The sequence below is a fragment of the Macaca nemestrina genome, chromosome 6, assembly GCF_043159975.1.
Source record: "Macaca nemestrina isolate mMacNem1 chromosome 6, mMacNem.hap1, whole genome shotgun sequence".
NCBI lineage: Eukaryota > Metazoa > Chordata > Mammalia > Primates > Cercopithecidae > Macaca > Macaca nemestrina.
Genome location: NC_092130.1, coordinates 170,496,992 through 170,522,242, shown reverse-complemented (window position 1 = coordinate 170,522,242; position 25,251 = coordinate 170,496,992). Strand labels below are relative to the sequence as shown.

General features: G+C 44.7%; 1 protein-coding gene across 1 annotated transcript in view; it reads right to left on the bottom strand.

The window, feature by feature from the left end:
* Positions 1-25,251, bottom strand: part of DA (death associated protein) — a 76,751-nt gene that overhangs the window by 40,181 nt on the left and 11,319 nt on the right. Inside the window, exon 2 of the mRNA XM_011754339.2 lies at positions 23,199-23,295. Coding sequence (XP_011752641.1) covers positions 23,199-23,295 — 97 coding nt within the window. The remainder of the gene's footprint in view (positions 1-23,198; positions 23,296-25,251) is intronic.

Genomic DNA, 25,251 nt, shown 5'->3' with positions numbered 1-25,251 from the left:
GGAAACAGGCACCAAAGGTTCATGATTTACCAGGGGTCACCCAGGAGCAATGGGCCAGCACCCCAGGGCCCATCAGCTTAGGGCTTTCCTAGACTAAATGCTTCACACACATTTCAAGATAGACCAGGGGAGGCTGGCTCTTGCAGACTCTGTGTACCTAAATTGCTTGATTTAGGAGTCATAAATGTGGTCCAGGATTTTCAAAAAGTTATAACCAGTAAATGAACTAACAGACCAAAGGCTCAGCCTGGGTGGGGTCAAACTAAAGCTGCAGAGGAAACATTCCTCCTTTCTGTTTCTGTGTCCCTAAGGGATGAGGGCTCCAGTGACTTGGAGGGCAGAGTGCTGGTGCTGCCCCGGGCCTCTCACCGGGGTACGCAGCCATCTGGACAGAGTCAAGCTCTCAAAAACCCGAAAGCCGCAAGAGGGTGTAGCTCCCTCCTCCCCCCAGGAGGAGAAGGCGGTGGTTCTGCAGCTGCGTGCCGACCTGAGCTTCTTGCTCACCTCTCTCCCCTTCAGGCTCCCCTCTGACCCAACACCCCATGGGCTTGGCCTCACTAAGGCTGGGAAACAGCTGCATTTGTTTCTATCTCTGATCACATTTGGAATCCCTGGCAAAGTGAAAACAAACCTTCCATTCTTCAGCTGTATTTGTTTTGGGCCCATTTGGCACCACCCTTCCCATTTCAGGCTTATTTTTTTTCCACTTATAGTCATCACTAATTTGGTAGAGGTGAGTCATTGGTTTTTACTCTGGCTCCAGCTTCCTCTTATTTGTACTTTTCCAGTCTAATTTCCTTTCTTTGCAGTGCCTTGAAAGTCTCCAATCGCTAGCGTCTGACATAGTTATATCGGGTCCTGAGCTTGGGCTATCTCTAGTCCTGAGGTGCGTGGGCTCCTGCACGCTGGGCCAGGGATTTCTGAGAGTTCAATTGTGTTCCTGGTTCTGAGGCTCCTGCCTGCAAGATCTGAAGACTCACCAGGGCAGCAGCTGACGTTCCGGTGGAGACAGGGAGCCTCCGCAGAAGCCGGTGCCACTGCAGAGCTGCTCCAACACTACCGGGGTGTCTTGTAAAGCCCCAAAGCTTCAGTTGACAATTGGGGTAAAAGGAAAATCACTGAAACTCCTCTGTCTTAAATGAGCTTGATGCAAATCAGTACCTAATAACACAATCCTAGTGCTGAAAAGATGACTCTCAGCTTAAACATTTGAAGTAGGATTTTTGGCTTTCTTCTCAATAATTTCCCCACAACTCTTTGGGGAAAGATGACTAGTTAACAGAGCAGAAACGGTGGGCAGGAGACTGGAAGTCTTTGGAGTCAGACACATTTGGATTCACATCTTATTTGTCAGTTACTTTGGTAATGGCCTTAGGCATGTCATTAGTCTTTCTCAGTAGATGTCCTTGACCATAAAAGAGAGTCCCACCACTTACCTTGTAGGATGTGAAGACTAAATAAGACTAAGTATGTAAAGCACCTGGTCTAAAGGTAGCTGTATTTGCTGTTATTTGGCTATTAGACTTCCTGAATGTTGCTGAATTGCTTAAGTCATACCAGGGACAATCTTCTAAACTTCTCATTCTCCAAGGCCTGATTAAGATGAGACATAATCATAAACTCAACAGGACACATCACAGATGCTTTCAAAACAGATTCAAGTCCCATGGAGAAAAAAAACCTTCCATTCTGCCTGTTGGACAGTTGTCATTTATACTCTGGAGTCCTTATAAATATGGTGGCCAATTGGGAAATTGTCATTATCACCCACAGTGAAAGAATATAACTGTTCATGAACCATTTTCCTCCTTTAACACAGTGTTCACACATTTCTGAAATGTGTAGGCTTCACTTGCATTGCAGAGACTGGGATGGTGCGCATGTCTCAGATAAGCGCTGCTCACAGCGTGGTGGGGAACAAGCAGCACCGTGAACTCCAGGAGCTCAGGAGAAACAGTCTCAGGCCCACCCTAGCCCTGCTGAGGCAGAATCTGCATTCTGACCAGATTCTCAGGTGATCTGCAAGCACATTAAAATCTGGGAGGCTCCTTGGTCACACAGCGGAGGCAGACATGTGACGGTGAAGATGCTGGCCCTGGCGCAGGTGGCTGGGTTCTGACTGCTCTTCAGCCCCTGCCACTTTGGCTTAGCTGACAGACAATGGGCAAGTCACATCACCCTCCAAGCTTACCCTCGTTATACCCAAAACTGTGAAGGGCCTGAGGTTTTATCCCACTTGTCAGCTAACACGTCAGCCTGCCACTGTGTGTGCATGTGTGTGGAAGGGTGTGTGTGTGTGTGTGCACGTGTGTATGGGTGTTCATAACAGAAGGTGCAAGACCTCCGAGTCAGAGAGAGCAGCAAGAACATCTTGGCACTAGTTTGCTAAGTGCCAATCCCCACAGTGATGTGACACGGTGAGGGCCAAGTGTTACCTAGACATGTAGTGGAATCATCACAGAAGAGAAACCCCAGAATTAGGGAACACTGACCTTGTACAGGGCTGCTGGTGACCTTCCCTCTCCACTATCGAGAGGGTGAGACAGAGACTTAGCTTGATCCTGGAATGTAAGCAGCTGTTTCAGGGGAGCGGAAAGGAGACTTCTGTAAGCTGTATTGTCCTAAAATGTCTCCTTATACAAACATTATTAACTTGGCTGTAAATGTCTTTGCTCAGAGGACCTGGACTGTGCAGAAACATGAGATGTTCGTGGGAACGGTCTCTCAATGTGCCCATGTGTCAGAATGGGTGGCTGGCACACAGCAGGCAACAGTACCTGGCCACTGTCCCAGGGGAGCCTGTAGTCTGAGAACTACCCACAGCGGAACCACAGTGTCATGAGAGGGGAAGTCCCAGGTGCCTGTGGGAACACACAGGGGTCAGCACACCCTGATGAAGGCAGGGCTGTCAGGAAAGCGTTCCTGGGGCTGACTTCTGAGCTGAGACCTGATGTTTAGATTGGCTGGTTCTGAGTGCCAGGCAGGGAGCCCTGACAGTCGGCCGTGACAGGGTGGTGGGGATGGGGCCTGCTGCCTTGCTCCTGATGCTGAAGGGCCTGACTTCGTTCTGAGGGTTTGGATGTGGGGGACTGGGGAGTGGGAGAAGTACATGTTGATTCCCTGGTTCTGGCTTGGACAACTCTGTATCCAAGTTAGGAGAGCCTAGTAACAAGATGGAAAGGGGAGCAGAGTTTGAGGGATGAAAATGGTGTGCTGTTTGTAGGCAATCTGCTATGTTTCTGGGAGTATAAATTGAGATATCCAATCTATGCAGTCATCCCTTGGCATCCATGCGAGAGCGGCTCCAGCACTCCTGTGGAGACCACAATCCTACAGATGCTCATGTCCCTGATATAAAATAGTGTAGTATTTGTGTATAACCTCCACACATCCTCCCATATACTTTAAATAATCTCCAGTTAGTTACAATTCCTAATAAGATGTAAATGCTATGTAAAAAGCTGTTACCCTGTATTGTTTAGGGAAGATGACAAGAAAAAAAAGTCTGTACATGTTCAGTACAGATGCAATAATCCGTATTTTTTTTCCTGAATGTTTTCAGTTCACAGTTGGTTGACTCTACGGTGGGTTGAACCCTTCGATGGGGAACCCACAGATACAGAAGGCTGACTGTCTATGATTAATAGGCAAAGAAAAGAACATGAAGGCAGTCGTAACTTACTTTTTTTTCTGGACATCAGAAAGTGAAATTTTATTTTTTGTATTTATTTACTAATATTTGTTTACAAATATTTATTCTTTTGATAATTATTCGTTAATCTTCTTTTTAATCCATTGGGAATTTGATGTGTTTATTATTGACTTATATGAACTTCCCATTCATTTTTAGTCTGTATTAGGTTTTCTGCTATCACTGCTACTTTTTAGAATCCTTAAGTGTGGAGTTACTTAAAATGCTGGGGGAAAGATTTAGACTGAGCCCAAGGGATAGGCCAAAAAGACAGTGAAGAATACCTCTGATGGACCAAGACTATGTTATTTTGCCCTATTTTCAGAGCTTCAGGGAAATTAAATATAAACAGATGTATGGACAAGTCAATTCTGAGTTTAAGAAATTAAAGCAGTGCTACTAATTGATGATATTACTGATTTGTTATTGTTCTTGAGAAAACCTGACCTTCCAGTAAGTTCAAGTAAACAGATATAATCACCAAACTCCTGGGTTCAAATTAATCACACACTATGAAAAACATGTCTTGCCTTAGACACAACTTTTGATCGTGACCACAGCACTGGGCAGGGGGCTGGGCTGTGGGGCTAACCCATGAAGAAGGTCTGGAGAGATACCCCCATGTGGCACCCTTGTGTCAAAGTGTGAGTGAACTGGGGGGAGAGATGCGGAGAGGAAAAGGTAGGGGGAGAGGGCCAGCCAGCACCATTCCCAGCATCAGTGACATCATTTATTGTGCTTTTTTCAAAATGAACATTGATGCTGTTCCCCCAATCAGTACAGACTCGCCATATTTCCACCTATCGAAAGTCTATGTGATTTTTTAGGTTCAAAGGGTATCAACTTTCTCATGTTAATTAAACAGCATGTTAACTGACAACATCCATGTTGTTAATTGTCCTAGTTTTTTTCTCAACCCACAGAACTTATTTAATATTGCAGGGTATCAACCACACTTTTCCCACAAAGAGTGTAGGTTTCAAAAATGTCAAAACAATTCCCTCATGTCCACTTCCCACTGAAGGATAGTTGAAAGTTAACCTTAGCTACAGAGGTCATGCTCTGCTGTTCTGTAGGTAGGAATGTTAGATAAATGCAATGAATTCATGTTCTTATAATCAAACAAACTTTATACCCAACCTCCATCTTTGAAAATAGGCTCCCATATCAGAACATGTATATTTCTACTCCATCATCTTAGCTTCCCTCCCCTTCATTTCCTACCTCCCACGATGTTCCCCCAAAAAGTAAACAGCAATTACTTCTCTTAATTTAGATTGGCCAAAATTGCCCTAAATTTCATTATCACTCTGAAACTGCAACAAAGGAATGCTCAACAGACGTCATTTATAATCTTTATTCCTGACTTACATAAATTCAAAGTGATCTAGTTAGAGGTTTTGCCAAATTCTTGGAATACCAAAGACATCCCCTATTCTCCAGTGTTCTTTCTTCGGTTGTCCTACCTAGAATGCCAGGGCAACTACAGCCAAGCACATTCTGACTAGCACACCAAACACTCTTGATCGTGCCTAGTTTGCAGGATCCTTAGCCTCAGGCTTGCCCATACATCCTGAAGCCATGTCCAACAGAGATGCTACTCTGGTTCCCCTTAGCAGAAAATTCATCTTTACGGCGACCCCAAGTTAACAGTGGAGCAGACGTGCTCGGACATCCGGGTGCTGCCAGAGCCTGCCTGGCGAGCTTCTGCATGCATTTGTGGGCCCACAAGGACACTGATTGCACAGCTGTGTCCTGGGGCAGCTACCCTAGCATCTGTCTTCATTTCCTTTTTCCACATGCATTCTGCAGAGGGCCTTGGCTACGATTAACGGTGGTTACAAAAATTCAATCAGGCTGTCCTCACGGGCGGTGTTCTCAGGAGATAAAGACCCCTCACTGCCCCTTGCCTTCTGTGCTTTCTTTGCAGCATTGCTAAGTCTACTTGCCACAGCTCATCTTCAGCTGTCCATGTGCTTATCATCTGTTGTTCCCAGTGGCACGCCTGCCCTGTGAGAAGAGGGATTTTGTTTTGCTCACTAATGTGTCCCCACTGTGCAGAGAGTACCCGGCACAGACAAGGTACTTACGGACATCAGGGGAATAAGCAAATGCCCATGTGCAGTGAGTAGGTGCTCAGATGTGTGTGCCAGGGAAAACAGCCAAGGGCTCCTGCTGAAAAAATTATGAGGACACGAAACCCTGTCCTATACAAGTCTACTACAAGACTGGGGCACTGAGAGCCCTGGTGTGGAGTAATCTCTCTCTACTGAGAGCCCTGGTCGGGGGGAATCTCTCTGTACTGAGAGCCCTGGTCGGGGGGAATCTCTCTGTACTGAGAGCCCTGGTCGGGGGGAATCTCTCTCTACTGAGAGCCCTGGTCGGGGGGAATCTCTCTCTACTGAGAGCCCTGGTCGGGGGGAATCTCTCTCTACTGAGAGCCCTGGTCGGGGGGAATCTCTCTCTACTGAGAGCCCGGGTCGGAGGAATCTCTCTCTACTGAGAGCCCTGGTCGGGGGGAATCTCTCTCTACTGAGAGCCCTGGTCGGGGGGAATCTCTCTCTACTGAGAGCCCTGGTCGGGGGGAATCTCTCTCTACTGAGAGCCCGGGTCGGAGGAATCTCTCTCTACTGAGAGCCCTGGTCGGAGGAATCTCTCTCTACTGAGAGCCCTGGTCGGGGGGAATCTTTACTGAGAGCCCGGGTCGGGGAGGAATCTCTCTCTACTGAGAGCCCTGGTCGGGGGGGAATCTTTTCTCTATGAAGAGTCCTGCGGGGGAAGGGAGGAATCTCTCCATAGCTTTGGCTGGTGCCAGTTGTACCTCAGAACCTGGACCTGGATTCTGATCTCTTGCTACCAGCCACATTGACTTCAGATCCCAAGCCCTGTGCGAGGGTTCCTGAACCTCAATGCCCAGGCTCCAGGTCCTAACATTTGGCTCAGCGGTGCTCCCTGCACTTCATTCCTTTTCTGTACAGACCTGGGCCACCTCCTCATCCCCACTACTCCAGAAGACCTCCTGAGCCTGGCTTCTGCCCGGCCACACTGCCTGTGGTGCTGGTCTTTGTGCCTGACTTCCCAACCTCCATGGCACTGCAAACCGCACATCTAAGGCAACTGTAGCAATGTCTGACTTAGGGATAGTCAGATCACCCGATTCTGGCCAATGAGTTTGCTAGGGGGCTTCTGGCAAAGCTTTACTTCCTCCTAAAAAGAGATGAAAGAGGAGATGCCTGTTTCTCCCTCTCAATGCCACTTGTCTGGGTATGAAGCATGGATCCGCTACGGCCAACCCTCTGCCAGCCTGTGGAGGCAGCTGCTCCAGGAGGAGGGCAGAGAGGTGGCCCTGGAAGAGTCCCAGGGACCCACCTCTCCTGTGGTCAATCCCATCCTGAGACTTCTTCGAAGAGTCAATGTGTCCTTGCTGCCTGGGCCTGCAGCCTGGCTGCATGAGATGCCTCTCTCCCCAACCCTGAAGGTGCCTGACGTCCCTGAGGAGTTCAGTCATGGCCCTCCAGAAAGTCCTGTCACCACAGTGAGCTTCCACTTTCTCAGCAATGACAATGTGCGGGCTGAACCTAGCCATGGTTCCCAGTTGTCAGGCATAAGGACTTCCTTTTTATTGAGGTAACATTCACAGAACATAAAATCCATTTTAACCACCTTAAACTGTACAATTTAGTGGCTTTTAATACATTCGCTATGTTATGCAACCACCACCACCATCTAATTCCAGAACTTTGATCATCCTCAAAAGCAATCGATACGCATTAAGCAGCCACTCACCATTCCCCTTTTTCTCCTCAGCCCCTGGCAACCAGTCATCTGCTGCCTGTGTCTATGCATTTGCTTATCCTGGATATTTCATATAAATGGCCTTGTTGAATATGTGGCCTGGTGTCTGGTTTCTTTTAAGTAGCACAATGTTTTCAAAGTTCCTCCGTGACCATACCATTAATCAACCACTCCATTCTTTGTATGAATATACCATGTTTTGTTTCTCCACTCATCGGATGATGAACATTTGGGCTGTTTCAATTTTTTTGGCTATTGTGAATAATGATGGGATGAACATTCATGTACAAGCTTCTGTTTGGGCACTTGTTTTCAGTTCTCTTGAGTATATACCTAGGAAGGGAACTGCCAGGTACACTCACGTACAAGTTCCTGTTTGAGCACCTGTTTCCAGTTCTCTTGAGTGTATACCTAGGAAGGGAACTGCCAGGTCACATGGAAATGCTGTTCAGCTTTCTGAGGCTCCACCAAACTGCTTACCACAGCAGCAAGGGCCTTGTTTTTTGTTTTAAAAATATTTTTATTATGGTTAAAAAACATATATCACAAAACTCACCATCTTCACCATTTTCAGTGTACAGCTTAGTAGTGTTAAGTATATTTACATTGCTGTGAAACAGATCTCCAGAACTTTTTCATCTTGCAAATCTGCTACTTTGTACACATTAAACACTAATCCACATTCCCCCTTCCCCAAGTCCCTGGTAAGCACCATTCTAACTTTCTGTATCTATGAGTCTGACTACTTTGGATACCGCACATACATAGAATCATGCAGTATTTTTCCTTTGGTAGCTGGTTTCTTTCACTTGGCATAATGACCTCCAGGTTCCCCCATGATGTGGCATATGACAGGATTTCCCCCTTTTTTAAGGTTGAATAATATTCCTGTGTGTGTGCGTGTGTGTACCCTACATTTTGTTTCTCCATTCATCTGTTGATGGGCACGTTGAGTCGTTTCCACCTCTTGGCTACTGTGAACAGTGCTGCTATGAGCACGGGTGTACAAATATCTCTTGGTGACCCTGTTGCTTTCGATATATGCCCAGAAGAGGACAAGGGCTAATTTTTAACACAAAACACTTTGTGGATTGCTACCCGATATATGTTTCACTTTTGGTATCTAGATCCTTCTGGATCTTTAGCAAAATCTGACATCTCACCTCTCAAGGCCCCCACTTAGGAGCACCTGGATTAAGTGATCCTCAGGTTATGTCCAACTCTAAAGCTGCTGATTCTATGAGAATCCCTTGAGTAGAACACCACCCTTGATACTCCAGCCCATATTAATTCTACAGTAATGACTACAGTCCTGCCTTAGGGGATGTGCACAAAAATCAAAGTAAACATCCTGCCTAGAGAGAAGGGAAGGCCCAACAGAACATGTGAGGATAAAGAATTTTCTTCCCCAACATGGCTACTACTGCATTCACTTTTTTTCACCAACTGGAAAATAAGAAGTAATAAAGTTAATTGACTATATTATCTTTAGAGAATCAAAGTCCAAGATGATTATTAGTGATTCACCAAGTGTTTTCTGAGTGCTATGCCTTCTGAGACAATTGAAGTCAACACGGCTTATTTAGATAAAAAGGATTTAAAAACTTCAGGCCTAGTCATTTTAATGTAATAAACTCAATAAGGGCTCTTACTTTGATGTGGTTATTATTACATATTTCATTCTATAAAATCCAAGCACTGGAGAGTTGATTTAAATTCAGTTCATATGTTTATGTAATAAGAAAACACTCCTGATAAATAGTGCAACCTTTTGAGTCACACCATAAAAACAAAAGAGCCGTCCGTTCCAACAGGCTGACTGCAGTGCAGACGCACAGAGCAGAGCCTGGAAGGGAGAACTGATAGCCCCATTTCCTTTCTTCCCTCCTCCCATCAGATCAAAAGAGCCCTGCCGGTGTAGATGGGAGTATGACAATCTTAGAAGGAGGCTGGGACCTGTGGAAGGAGAGACAGCAGGAAGGGGCCATTCGGAAGCTCATAAATCACACCTGGTTTCCACATCCGTTATGTAGCCAGATGTTGTACAAACACTGTCTCACAGCCTATTACCAGCAGCCACTGGCCCCGGAGGAAAGCCTGGCCGCCCGCACTTTCTTTCTCATTCCCAAATCTAAGGAGTTCAGCCAGGATCTCATGACATATGGGTACCCATATGCTCCATCTCTCCGTGGCGAGGCTTTGATTCACTGCCTGCCAGCCTCAAGCCTTTCTCTGGCGTCCACCTCCAGGAGAGGAGGAATCAGGCTACATTCACTGGGAATCCTGACAGTGCTATTACTCTGTGTTCATAGGGCGATTCTGGGCAAAACTCCTTAAAATGCTCACAGTGTAATTTCTACTGATCATGCTAAAATACACATATCCACAGGTGTTGGGAGAAATGTTTAATTTCTATTATATACAACAGCAAAAGTGGTATTGGGCCATGATGAATTAATCTATGATTAAGGCAGTCCCTTGTGCTTAAGAAGGCAATTATTTAGCTGGGAAAATGAGCTAAACATGAAGATATATTCTATTCACATTTATTTTTTATCTAAAGAAACAAAATGAATTAAGCTTTGCCACTATTTACTATGTGGCCCCCAGGCAGACTGTCCCTCACCAGCCTCCTGGTCCTGAGAGCTCCCGGGGAAGCAGCGGGGCCGCCACCCACAGGCCTCCATGCCCTTCACTTGCTTTCAGTGTCTTGCAACATATCCATGACTCCATCTGGTTAACGGGGTAATGAGTTCAATTCTCTAGTATCATCCTGAATATATCCCAAGTGCCTCAAACTGTGCTCAGATGTTGAATTTAGAGTGAATTTAAGCTGACTTTTACAAAATGGACAAGTGGCTTAAACAAAATTCCTGAAAAAATAACCTCTGGAGGCTAAAGTTAATCGCAATACAAGCACAAGTGAACATAAGCAAAGAGAAGCGCTCCTACCTGTTGTCATTGGTCTCCATGTTACAAATGTCAACGACCCAATCACATCTGACAAGCAGCAGCTCTCCCCCACAAAACCTAAAATTGCCTGGAAGCCCATTCGAAATTTAGATTTACATCCTGAATTATTAACGAGAAATCCCATCTCCAGGGTATCTGGACCTTGAGATTAGCTAATGATAGTCATTAGAAATAGCAAGACATTTAAAATATTGCTTATTTCATCTTTATCAAATATCTTACCATCCATTTTGTGTATGTTTCATAACTTATCTAATGGCAGTGTAGTGCACATGTATACTTTTAAAATGAATATACATATATTGGGGATGCATGCAGAAAATTTTTTTTTTTTTTTTGAGACGGAGTCTCGCTCTGTCGCCCAGGCTGGAGTGCAGCGGCGCGATCTCGGCTCACTGCAAGCTCCGCCGCCTCCTGGGTTCATGCCATTCTCCTGCCTCAGCCTCCCTAGAAGCTGGGACTACAGGCGCCCACCACCACGCCCAGCTAATTTTTTGTATTTTTAGTAGAGACGGGGTTTCACCGTGTTCGCCAGGATGGTCTTGATCTCCTGACCTCGTGATCCGCCCGCCTCGGCCTCCCAAAGTACTGGGATTACAGGCGTGAGCTACCGCGCCTGGCCAGAAAACATTTTTCTTAATTGATGGAGTGTGTGATCAAATTTGGGGCTACACCACCGTACACAGCATGCCCCTGGTCAGGAAAGCGGGCTGCTGCAGTGCTCAGCCTGGGCAACAGTAAACACTGGCACAGGGGAAGAGAGAATCATTTACCGTGTAAGCATCACAGTCAACAAATTACCGTGCTGTCTTTGCTGTTGGGATGCCCACAGAGCCAGGAACTGCCAGCTGATGCCTAGTGTCACAAGGTGCTGCTTGCTTGTTGTGGGTTGAATTTATGTTTCCCCAAGAAACATAGGTTGAGATCCTAGGCTTCAGTACTTAAGGGCATGACCTTATCTAGACAAGGTTGTTGTAGATGTAATTAGTTAAGAAGAGGTCATACTGGAGAAGGGCAGGCCCCTAATCCAATGGGGCGGGTGTCTTTATAAAAAGGGGAAGTTTGGTCACACACAGGCACACAGGGAGAAGTCAGGCAAAGGCAGCAGAGTGAGGCTGCCACCAGCCAAGCACTACCAGAAGCTGGGAGAACCTGCGACAGACCTTCCCCAGCGCCTGCAAAGGGAGTGTGGTCCTGCCGACACCTTGATCTCAAGCTTCTGGCCTCCACAACTGTGAGACGCTACATTTCTGTTTTCAAACCACCCAGTTTGTGGAACTTTGTTATGGGAGCCCTAGGAAAACAAATGTGCTGCTTCTCGGCGGAGAGGCAGCCAGCCTGCCCGGAAGTTCTGCCCACTCTAACCTGGGTGGAGATGAGAGTGGGTTTGTCCTAATGGCAATCTCGATGCTGCCATTGGACAGCCTGCAGCCTCTGGAGAGGCTGCCAGGTGCCAGCTCTCCCTGGGCAGCGTCGCTCGCACAGATGTCATCCTGCATGGGGTTTCACACACAGCGGATGCTGCCAGCAGACTCGGCTGCCGTCAGGGGGTTTGAGGGCTTGTGCTTGTTCTGTCAACTTTCTGCTGCCCAAGTTGCCACAGGCAAAACGCTTACTTTTACCACTCCCCTGCTGGCACATAATCTGTGACACTTCAGCAATGCCCCATTTTGCCTACAGCCTTGGTCTCTGAGTCTCAGTCTGACAAACCCAACAGGAAGAGTTGCCCAACAGCAACGGGAGTCTTCCTGATTCTCCTTCCCAGGGCAGATGCGCTATTTGTTACTATTTTATGCTGCCATGAAATCAGGACTGCTTTTTATTCTGGAGCTCCTGCTGTGCCTTCCATACAGCTTCTCCCTGGAAGAGGCATCTCAGTCCATAAGCAGTGACAAGCAGTTACCCCTCAAACAGACATTCCATGTCACTCAGGGCCCAGGCCATGTTGCGGCTCTGCCTTTGGCCAGGGCAGGGCTGTGTGGCCCACGGCACTCCAGCTCCTGGGTCAGCTGCTGCTGGCAAGTGGTGGGCCCTGCCTGCCAGCACGGGGCACTCACAATATTGGAGCTGAGCCCGGTACGGTGGCCCATGCCTGTAATCCCAACACTTTGGGAGGCGGAGGCAGGCAATCAGCTGAGGTCAGGAGTTTGAGACCAGCCTGGCCAACACGGTGAAACCCCACCTCTACTAAAAGTACAATAATTACCCAGGCATGGCATGTAGCCTGTAATCCCAGCTACTCGGGAGGCTGAGGCAGGAGAATCACTTGAAACTGGGAAGTGGAGGTTGCAGTGAGCTGAGATCACGCCACTGCACTCCAGCTTGGGTAACAGAGCGAGACTCTGTCTCAACACAAACAAACAAACAAACAAACAAACAAACAAACAAACACACACACACTGGAGCTGACAGCTGGCCGGTGCTCAGCATCCCTGGTCTGCTGAAATCTCCACACACATCATAGAGAACAGGGACACGCCCCTTTTAAAAGGCAGCTGACAACTAGCCTGGATACAAAAGGTGACATTGGAACTTAAGGGTGATGTCGAAATTGGTTCACCAAACGGCTTAAAGTTCAAACATGCAAATCATGGCTCAAAGATAAAAATTCCCAGGCATACAGGCCTGAGATTTAAGCTGGCACATGGCTGGGCCATCTTTACACTGAAGTTTAAAATTTTCTGTTTATTATCTTAACAATGATAATAATGAGAACCATTAAAAATTGCCATAGATCACCATTTGGCATCTGCTACGGGTTGACTTGCGTCTTCCAAAAAAGGCATGTTGAAATCCTAACTCTCAGCACTTCAGAATGTGAGCTTATTTGGAAATGGGATCTTTATTAATCCAGTTAAAATGAAGTCATCAGGATGGATCCTAATCCAGTATGACCAGCGTCCTTATGAAAAGGGGAAATTTGGACACAGAGACATGCAAAGAGGAAAGACGATGTAAAGAGACAAAGGGAGAAACCATGTAAAGGCACAGGACTGGAGTGACGCATCTACAAGCCAGGGGATGCCAGAGATTGCTGGAAACCACCAGCAATGGAGCAGCATGGAACACATGCTTCCCACAGCTCTCAGAAGCCACCAACCTGCCAACACCTTGCTTTCAGCCTTCTGGACTCCAGAACTGAGATGACAAATGTGTTATTTGAAGCCACCCAGGTTGTGGCATTTTGTTAAGGCAGCCCTGGGAAATAAATACAGTATCTCTACAGTAGTCACTGTTTCAGGCAAGCATCATCAGTGAGTGCTCAAAGTAGCAGGTGAAAGTTTGATGAGAAACACGATACCAATAGAGTTGCAAAGTATTCCCCCGTGAGATACGTATGAGTTACAAAGGGTAAAATAGTAAACTGATAGAGGAGAAACTTGGCAGATGCCATCTTAACCTAATGATCAAAGCTAGCACCACTGGCCATGAGATGGGGAGTGGAGGACAAGACCTCGCTTCGTGCGGTCCCTGCCCTTAAAGCAGGACATGAATTCAATCGTGGAGGTACATCAGAAAAACTGAACTGAGGAACATCCTACAAATAAATGACCTATGCTCTTCAAACATGTTAAGGTCATGAAAGATTTTAAAAAGCTGGACAACTGTTCTAGATTAAAGGCGACTAAAGAGATATCACTGAATGAAGGTATTATCCTGGGCTGAAATTTGTGGCAGTAGTGGGAAAACGGGCCAAGTCTGAAGAGTCTGTAGATTAGGCAACACTACTGTTTCAATGTTAGTTTCCTGATTTTGATAATTATACAGTACTTGCTTTTAGTAAATATACACTAAAGTATTCCAGAGTAAAAGGGCTCTTCAGAAGAAAGTTCGTATAAACAGACAGATGTAGATTTAGGCATATGTGAAGGTAAGAAATGGGAGGAAATTCTACCACATGGGGAATATGGTAAGGGGTAGATGGGATTTTTTTAGTACTTTTTTTTGGGCAACTTTTCTGTATGTCTGAAGCTATTTCAAAATAAAAAGTTTTAAAAATTCCCACAGATGTAATAACAGCTATCACTTAATATGTGACTGAGATGGTTGAGGTGTTTTTACATGTTGTCTAATTGACCAGTGAATTATAATCACATGAGGCAAATACTATGATTCCCACTGGCACTCTAGGCCTCACCCAGGACTAAGCAGAGGCCCACCTTGGTTGGAAAGGGATGGGGGAATTGAAAGGCTCTTACCCACAAGGCTCAGCATACACACAGAGCCTGCTGAAGTCCAACGGCAGGGCAGGAAAATAGACACACCTTCGAGGCACTCATATCCTAAGCCACTACAAGTGGGAAGGTTATAATCCTACCTTCAATTAATTTGATGTTTGTGAAGTCTTCAGTCTAACTAAAGCAGAAACACAGCCCAGACCCGGTTCAACGATAAATACTAAATTCACACACACACACACACACACACACACACACACACACACACACACACACACGAATGGGTTTGAACAGAAAAGCATGCTGTTTTCTGGACTGATGTAAATATTATTTACTTCAGCTTCTAGTGTTATTTCTGTCTCTGTCATTCTTTTACACACCAGGTTTTACTTTAGTTAAAAATTAAAAGACCCTCAAAGAAGTGATGTGACCCATTGTAAAGGAACAGTTAACAGAACAAAGGACCAAGCCTGGATGTCAGACCCATCAGATGAAGATTTAAAATAACTGTGACAAATACGTGTGAAAAGACAGAAAATTTCAGCATGGAAATGGAAGCTATGTATTTTTAAAAGCCAAATGGAAGTGGAAATGAAAAACAGGATATCAGAGATGAAGAATTCTTTCACTGGACTTATCACCACACTGGGCACAAGAGAAAAGAGTCAGGTTCAAAAGAAACCATCTACACTGAAATAAAAGAGGAAAAAGGAGTCAGTGGCAAAGGGGAGAAAAACAGAGCATCTGAGGCCTGTGAACATATCAAATGGTTTAATACGGGTATAACTGGAGTCTCAAAAAAAGAAGAGAAAAATGAAGCAAAGAAATTTTTGAAAAGACAATGGCCAACAATTTTTCCAAGCTGATGGCCCCAAATCATAGATCGAAAATACTCAGTGAAAGTAAGATACATACAAAGACAACCAAACTTGGTGCATCACAAACACACTGTTGAAAAACAGAAATAAAGAGAAAATCTTGAAAGTAACCATAGGTAAACAGAAACATTACGTACAGAGAAAAATGACAAGAATTACGGCTGACTTCTCACTGTACACAATGGAAGCCAGAAAAAATGGAATGCCACCTTACCCGGCCGTGAAAACATCTTTCAAAAGTAAAAGCAAAACGAAGACATTTTTGGAAAGACAAAACCTGGAAGAATTCATCTCCAGCAGACATTTACTATCACAAATATTTTCAGAAAGAGAATAAAACAGATAGAAACCTGGTGGGAAGAAAGAAAGGACACCAGACAGAATGAACATTAGATGCACATAATGAATCTTTAAAAGATATTTCATATCTATCTTTCTTTAAACATCTTTAAAAGGCTACTATTAAAAACAATAACAATATAAGTGGAAGTTGTAGTCAGTGGTGTGTTGGAGCTGACTGACACTGGCATGTAGAGCTGACTGTTCACATACATGCCTTCACAAGTCTATGTTTAGTGATGTCATGTTGTTAGTTTAAAATTGGCTGTAGCTGGGTGCAGTGGTTCATGCCTGTAATCCCAGCACTTTGAGAGGCTGAGGTAGGAGGATTGCTTGAGCTTGAGAATTTGAAACCAGCCTGGGCAATGTGGTGAGACCTGGTCTCTACAAAAAAAATTTAAAAATTAGCTGAGTGTGGTGGTGCACACCTCTAGTCCTAGCTACTTGGGAGGCAGAGATGGGAGGACCGTTTGAGCCCAGGAAGTTGAGACTACAGTGAGCCAGGATCATGCCATTGCAATCCAGCCTGAGTGGCAAGATGAGACCCTATCTCAAAAAAAAGCAGGTTGTGGGGGGGGAGGGGTGGCTGTGGTAGGAGTATTCACACTATAAAAATAACAAATGCTACAAATTGGGGCTTTTAACATTTTTTTCTTGGAAGGCCAGGAGTCAAGTAATCACCAGCACATTATTTTTTATAGTACTGGTGGAAGTATATGATAAAACACAAAGTGGGTAGAGTGGTAATTAGAAGTATACTGTTTTAAGTTTCTTAAGTTGTTTATAAAGTAGTAGACTAGTTTTTGAAGGCAGACTAAGTTAAAATGAGGGTTGGCAAAGCTGTTCTATAAAGGGCGAGACAATAAGTTCAGTCCATCATTACTATTTATGTATTCCATTTTTGTAAACTTGCCTACTTGCTAAAATTTATTTGTAACCCCAAAATCAAACACACGTTGCACCTTCATGGTCACTCACAGACACAGGTAGAGCAGCAAAGGCTTTTTATAGTATTTTTTGTGACAATCAACCTGCATTTTCCCAGTTGAGGCTGAAGGTGGTGCTCTGCCTTGTTTCCGTTTTCATACTGTACACAATGTGCTTCTCATGGCTTCCACGGTAAAGACACTCTTTTCATTCTGTTTTGTAATTAACAAATATATTGGGGAAGATACTTTGAGACTATGCAAATATCCTGTTGACTACATAAATACCGGGTTTTTCCTCAAACTTTTACCCATTAATTCTGACATCCATCAGTGGATCTTGTCTACAACAATTACTGTGCTGTTCGCCTCCTGGTGATATTCTAGTTACCTCCTTTCTTACACATTAAGTAACTGGAGTTCTTCTACAAAAAATAGCTATCTGTTCTCCTGGCTTATTAATTCAATTATTTATATCAGTATGGACTCGTGGATATTTATTTTACCGTATCGGTTAAAATCTAACACTATCGGCCAGGCCCGGTGGCTCATGCCTGTAATCCCAGCACTTTGGCAGGCTGAGGCAGGTGGATCACAAGGTCAGGAGTTCGAGACCAGCCTAGCCAACATGGTAAAACCCCATCTCTACTAAAAATACAAAAAAAATTAGCTGGACGTGATGGCGGGTGCCAAATACTCAGAGGCTAAGAGTAATCCCAAATACTCAGAGGCTAAGGCAGCAGAATCGCTTGAAACTGGAAGGCAGAGGTTGCAGTGAGCTGAGATCACATCACTGCACTCCAGCATGGGCAACAAGAGTGAAACTCCATCTCAAAAAAAAAAAAAAACAACAACAAACAAAAACCCAATACTATGACTTTGTTGCAAATTATTCCAGCTAAGGCCATATAAGGAGATCCTTCAGCTGGGCTTCTGTAACATTCTGCCCCGCCCCAAACCTTTCTGGAGAACTTCCTTATGTTCTGGCACTACAGTGTATTCCAGGCTCATCTAGTATTTTTCCTGTCGTGGCCTGGAATCAACTACTTCTCCAAGGAACCCTGGTTCCTCTGACTGGGGAATGGTGTTTAGACACCACAATCTGGGCCCCAGGGATACTTATGGCTGCATGGGTGTCAGTTCTTCAGGCCCTCTCAGTGAACAAAGCTAGGAAATACAGGTATGACACTAACCCTCTTATCCATATTCATTTCTGTATATGTGTATAGGTATGTTTGTATCTACCATCCATCCATCCGTCCATCTATCCAAATCATATGTTCATACAGATACTTCCAGTTCCCATCCAACAGCACCAAGTTCATTTCGATCTTCTCCCTTTCCTATTTGTAACCTCTTTCTCTGACAGTGAGGAACTTCGCTCTTTGTTTGCTGAATCCTAGTATTCACATAAGGCAATTTCAGAATTGCTAAACCATGCCCTTTAAGAGGCCTGTTTACTAACTGAAATACACCATTTATGCATAGTTCTTTATTGTCTTTGGCCTTATAGTAACCACTTAAAAATGTTGTTTTCCAAAGTTACTTAATAACTCCCCACTCCCCTCAATTTGGTTACATCAAGCAATTGCATTTCCCACTCCCTTCAATCCGTCAGTGCTTGTGTGCCACTTTGGGTCCCTCCCACCTCTTGGTTGATGTGCATTGTTGGCTTACTCGTCAGGTATGTGAAACAGTGCCGTGGTTCTAGGTCAGAACTATGCAAAAAGCCAAGCTCAGGGAAGAACTGTTCCTTATTCCCCATTCCAGTTTCTCCCTTCCTTCCACTCCTTTCCTATCCACCACTTGTCAGTGACCAAACCTGTTCTTTTCTGGTTTACCCCTTCTGTTACCCATTCCTTCTTAATATCTTGTACCAAGCCCAGTTTATGGTAGAATGTCAGTAACTGTTTGACATTCAACTGTTTTCTGTAGTGAACCCTGACTCCTGAAGTCCATTCTATGTCTGCGGTCTCTCCTTTACATAATGAAACTGGTTACTTCATCTATGACACTTGACAAAAGGCTTGAAAACCACCACTTTCCTTAATTGGGTCAGCTCTGAGATGGAACCAAGCAGCCACACAGGGAAGTATTAGCTAATAATAATGAAGGCTATTACTCTTCCTGGACATGAAGAGCCACCAGTAACTAGAACTCAGGTTGATGGAAATTCTTTGGCAGCATTTTCACATTTTGGCTCTATTTTTTTTTTAACACAGCTTCTCAAAACAACTCGGAAGCATAAGAAATTATGTTTAAGTCTGTGGAAAACTACAAGATTCAAGGGAATAAGAGTTGCATAAACAATTGCAAGAAAAATAACTACTAGTAAAAGTTGCAGGGCTTTTTTTCCTGTCAACACAATAACATCTTTCATCTTTCATTTGTCCCTTTTCTCTGTAATCAGTACTTGATTTTCCAATTAATGGGGAAGGAAGCCACCAGAGATGAGTCAGTAAATTTAAAACTAGTCTTAAATGTCTGGCAAGGAAAAGGAAGTGTTGCAAATGTACATCTATGGCTAAGGAGGAAACTGGCATTTGGTGTTAGGTACTCATTTTCATATCTGAACAACACTGGGATCAAAATTAAAAAATACAAAACTTTAGGATCAGCGTAATGTGGATAGGAAAGTCACATATGCCATAAGACATTTCCAAGAGGATAATTAAGTGTTTTATACATTCTGCAATTAAGTAGGCTTTTCCATACCTAAAGTAAAACCAGTCCAGTCCCCTGAAACCTTACTATAAAGTGATAATTAGAGCATCTACTGATGGTGAGGCATGAAAAGGGTAGGATTATGGGTTTCAGGAGCATAGACAAGGTTATGGGCAACCCCAGAATCAATAAGTTTCATTTACACAGAGATCAGGATTGTAGTCTCTGTGGATCCAGGGACTTATGTGACATATCAGCGGCAAGGGCTTCCAAATCAAGACAGACTCAAGGCTAAACCCTGGCCAGGCCAATGACTGATTACATATCATTAGGTTGGAAACCTCCCTAAGCCTTGCTTTCTTCATCTCTATAATGGGCACAGTAATACCAACTTATGGGTGCAATGAGCATTAAATCCAACGTGAAGCACTTAGCAAGTGCCCAGCCAAAACAAGAGCTCAATGGGTAAGCAAAGCCTTGTGGAGGAGCATAGGGAATCCGGAAACTGCCACCAGCGCTGGAATGCTGGCACTGCCACTTACCATGTGCCCTTGGAAAAGTCACTTCACTCTCAGAGCTGTTGAAGAGAGAGTAGTAATTCAGAATGGGAGTAATGGCCAATAATAACCGGCTCTGAGATAGGGATGATGACAAAGTGAGTAGTAGCACAGACCAAATGAATTAATATGAACACAGCAGTTAGAACAGGGCCAAGCTCATTGCACTCTGTAAGAATGAGTGATGATGATTATTAATTATGATTATTCAATCAGCCCACCAGAGAAATGGGGAGTGCGAGTGCACGGTGGTAAAAGTAAACTATTACACAGAGTACCAGGCCTGGTGGAGTGTGTTAGAAAGGGCTATTTTGGCACCTTACATCAATAGCTGAAGAGTATACACAGGCTTACCCCATTCTGTAAATGCTGTGTCAAGTTGTTTAACCCACAGCAGTAAACAGCCAAGCCAAAGTCAAGAGGACAAGTGCTAACACACTCATCAGGAATGTATCCTAGCAATTTGGCTGCAGGGAACAATATCAACAAAAGCCTTGCTGATGTGCTTTGCAAACCATACCCTGCAGTGGGCCTGCTTCAAAATATCTGATTCTCTAGAGATAGAGAACAAATCTTTAAGGTAAATAAGATGCTACAATCTACAGTGCTGGGGTGCTCCATCTTTCTTCTTCAACCGTTCATCCTCTGGCTTATTTATTTAAATTGCTCATCTTCTAGAAAAGCTACATTTCAACTCATGAAAAAAATCAATACAAAGAAAACGAGTGGGCTGTTCTGTCCTTATTTCTAAACTTGCTAATAAATTCCTACCTCTCATTGTATTGACACTGTGTTAGGCAGGGAACTAGCTGTTGGGACCTTATTCCACTTAAACTCACCAAGAAAAGCATGTGTTTCATTAACTTTCCAGGACTCTTTCTTCCAGGCAAGGCGTTATCTCTTGCCCTCTTTCTTCCTTAGGGAAACAGGTGGTTCTGAAGAAGGGCAACGACACCCCAGGTTTCTTAGAAGGAAATTACTACAAGCTTACACACTCTTAGCCTCAATTCCCAAACTCAAGAATGCTCGGAAAATGGAAGGTTTCCTAAAAGTTATACTGAGGCAAAACTTAACCTGAAGTGACATGAGTCCCTAAATTTAAAAAAATTATCTAATTCGGTTTGAACATCACATACAGATTACAATATGCTGCCTCAGACCCCACTGGGGGTGCTATGTGGTATGTGCAAGGTTTTATTCTCCTAAAAGCAGTATTATCCTCCTAAACCCCCAAATTTCTCCATTCCAAAATAAGCTGGGCTGTAAGACTTTCAGATATACAACTGTGAACTTATAGGAGAGTTGCTAATGCTGTTATGTTCCAAACACAGCTTTGTGAACACAGTCAATGAGAAAAATAATTCTAGTGTTTTCTTTTTTTTTTGTGAGATGGGAGTTTCATTCTGTTGCCACAGCTGGAGTGCAGTAGCACGATCTTGGCTCACTGTAACCTCCGCCTCCCGGGTTCAGGTGATTCTCCTGCCTCCCGAGTAGCTGGGATTACAGGCACATGCCACCACACCTGACTGATTTTGTATTTTAGTAGAGACAGGGTTTCCCCATGTTGGCCAGGCTGGTCTCGCACCCCTGACCTCAAGTGATCCACCCACCTCGGCCTTCCAAAGTGCTGGGATTACTGGCGTGAGCCACCATGCCCGGAAAATTCTAGCACTTTCTTTAAACTGTCTTCTTTTAAAACCAGAACTGGGACTGAATCTTTACACTGCTAATCTCATGATTTAAAATGGACAATAATCACTAATAATCACTCAGAAACGTCACCCAAAATGCTGTCCTTCCCTCACATGGCCGCTCCATAACTCATACTGTCTTGAGGTTTTATAGACAATACTCAATGGGGAACGCTACTTAGAAGCAGACAGGCAGGGTTACCAAGAACATGTACCACTTCCTCATGTGGGTGCCTGCTCTTGGCAAGTACCCATTTGGAAGCCCAGCCCACTGAACACTGCATGAGAACTGGGTTGAAATTCCTGCTCCATTACCTAGCAAGATGCATGATACGGGCAAGCTGATATCCTCTTTGGGGTTCTTTTTCCTCGTGCACAAACTGGGGAGAATACCACCTACTATTCAGGATTGCTGGAATGAAATGAAATAAAAGCATGCACCTAATCCGCAGGAATCAAGGTTAGCTTCTTTCCACAGCCTCTTTCCCTTTCCACACCCTCTCCTCTTCTGGCCGAGACATCATCTGGAGACAAGCTATAAGTAGAGAGCTCTAGTGTTTTCTTCTATGTGGACGAGTTCCTGCAGAGGTGTGTTAGTGGTGCCTGTTTGCGTATTGCAAAGTCTAGGGAAATGGATTCCTTTCAAGCTCCCTGAACCCAACTGGAAATCTGAACCTTTAAGGAAAATAGGTGTTGAGTGTGGGAGGAGGGGTCTGCAAGGAGACCCCTGTGCAGGCCCCAGGAGGGTTGGGAGCAGAGGTATCATATAAGTACACCCAGTCCTCATAAGGGCATGGCCTTGTAATTCTAGATCTGGCTGATGATCTGAGGGAGGAAATGCTTTAACCATTCTTAAATCAGAAGTTTTTGCCCCGGCTCCACAGACAGACAGGTCCACCCCTGAGGTTCAACCAGTGTGGCAATTCTCAAGGGTCTCCATGTGATTTCAGTATGGAAGCCTAAGTTGCAAACTACTGCCCAGAAATTGTTAGTATTTGTTTCTCTGGAATGACAACAGAAACCTGGAGTACAAAAGACTCACAGGTGCAAGAATTTGCCTACTTTGTCCACTCTGGTGGTCTAGCCTTGGGGAGAGGGTGGCGGGCAGCTGTGTCCACCATCAGAAAACGAAGGGGCCACAGGCAGTTGCTCCTGCTTGGCTTGGCCTGCCCTGGCGTCTGGGAAGGAAGGCACACTGGCTACACCCAGGCACCTGGGCAGGTGGAGGTAGGTCTCTAACTGTGCAGACAGACGGGGCACCAGCCCTGGATGTGGGGTGGGAACAGGGTGGGCTCGTGGTAACTGGTCAGGGAAGAGGACCTCTAGGGGCTCTATTTCTCCCCTGAGAACAAAGCCCCCTCCTCCCTGATTAGGAAGGGAAAAATACACAGAACAGGGCTCCACATAGCCCAGGAGTTATCAGAATCATAGAACAGAGAACAAATGTTAACGTTTAACTGAATACGGTTTTTGGGAAACATGCTCAAGTCACCAGCATCGTCCCACCTGGGGCTTTCCCATTCCTGGTCATCCTTGTCTTTCTCTTCTTTGGTGTCTCCAGTATGTGGGTGTTTCTGCACAATTCGCATTCCACCAGCTTTCACTGAAATGAAAACAGACAGAGTGGGATTAATGTGGAAATGGGGCTGCCTGTGGATCAGGGGGACCAGTTGGAAAGGTTTTGGTTGCTCAATGGCCACAAGTTAGTCTGGAGAATCTGGCAATGACAATGATTAACTAGGGAAGGTCAAGGCTGTCGGGGTGAATTCAAAATGATACAGCACTCAGCATAATCTCTTACTATAGATCTGCTCAGAAACTTTCCAAGGCTCTTGCTTTTCTATTTGGTCACCTTTCAAGTATTTTGTAAGAGCAGCCATGTAACCAGGGCACAAACTACACAAAGAGCATGGCTGCTGCTTTCAGTTCTCCACAGCCTCAACACAAGGGCTCACCTCAACCCTCCCCTCTGAAATTTACCTTCTCAAATATCGAAGATGTTTTTGATGGGGTGATATGGTGATGGGTGACATCGGACAGCTACTGTGCCTTCACAGAGCCCAGGCAATTGGCAACAAAACTTCTCCTGCAGCTTTACCCAAACTGTGCTGTGAAAGCCTACTGCTGGCCAATGTTAACTTAGTTTCAAAAAACAGCTTTATTGATACGTAAGTCATGTAGAATACAATTCACTCATTTAAATGGTGTAATTCAATGGCTTTGAGTGCATTCAGAATTGTACAACCATTGCCATAATCAGTTTTAGGAGATTTTCATCACCCCAAACAGAAACCCCACACCCATGAACAGTCACCCTCCATTCCACCCCTCCCAACTCCAGGCCGCCAGTCACCTGAACGTGCTTATTCTGGACATTTGATATAAGTGGAATTATAAAATATGTGGCCTTTGGTGACTAGCTCCGTGCACTTAGCGTATTTTCAAGGTTCCTCCATGTTATAGCACATGTAAGTATCTCATTCCTCTTCTTGTCAAATAATATTCTATTGCATGGATATATCACATTGTATCTCTCCACTTGTCAATTAGACATTTGTGTTGTTTCTACTTTTTTGGCTATTATGAACAATGCAGCTATGAAGAACTTATACACAAGTTTTTGTATGGACATATGTTTTCATTTCCTTGAGTATATACCGAGAAATGGAACTGCCAGGCCACATGGTAACTCTGAATTTATCCTTCTGAAAACCACCAAGCTGTCTTCCAAAGCCTCCACACTATTTCACATTCCCACCAGTGTGTGGGTTCCAATTCTCCACATGTTCCTAACACTTGCTATTGTGTGTCTTTTTAATTATAGCCATCCTAATGGGTGTGATGTGGTCTCTTATTGTGGTTTGATTTGCAATTCCTTTATGGCTAATATGTTAATACTGTGTTGTAAGGGGTAGGGTGACCTAGGATCTAATAAGAGTGGGAAATGCTAGGTTGAACAAAATTAAATAGGTTTCCCCAAGGGAGACCTTCTTGGCCCTTAGTGTGCTACCCTGCATGAGGAAGACTTACGGCAGGCATAGAGCATGCCGGCTCTCCCCAGCCTATCTGACCACACAACTTTTTTTTTTTTTTTTTTTGGTATAATACCAGTTATCCTCCATCAAGACCACAGTGTTCCATGGAACGGAATTTGGAAAAGCTGGCTGCCCCTATATCCAAAAAGCCAGCCTCACATGGTAGCCACCAGCATGTGTTTTGGGGTCAGCACGTTCCTCCATGCCCTTAGCTATGTGGTCTCAGACTAGAGTCTCAGATTCTCAAAGATTCCCTGCTTCATCTGCAGAAAGGAGATAAACCTCCTCAGACTGTTGAAAGAGAGGTGTTCGGGAGAGTGGGGTGCTGGCTAGAAAGCAGGGCTGTTTTCCTTGCAGTCACTGGCCCCCGAGGCTCTGGGTGCAGGCCTTACTGAGAGCTTTACCCTTCAAGTCTCCGCCACAAGATGGCTAACATCATGATACAGTCAACTTGCCACACCATGTCCTCTGGCATTTTAAATTGGGGTGGACCCTGCTGAGTCACAAAAGTCCAGGCCAAGTTT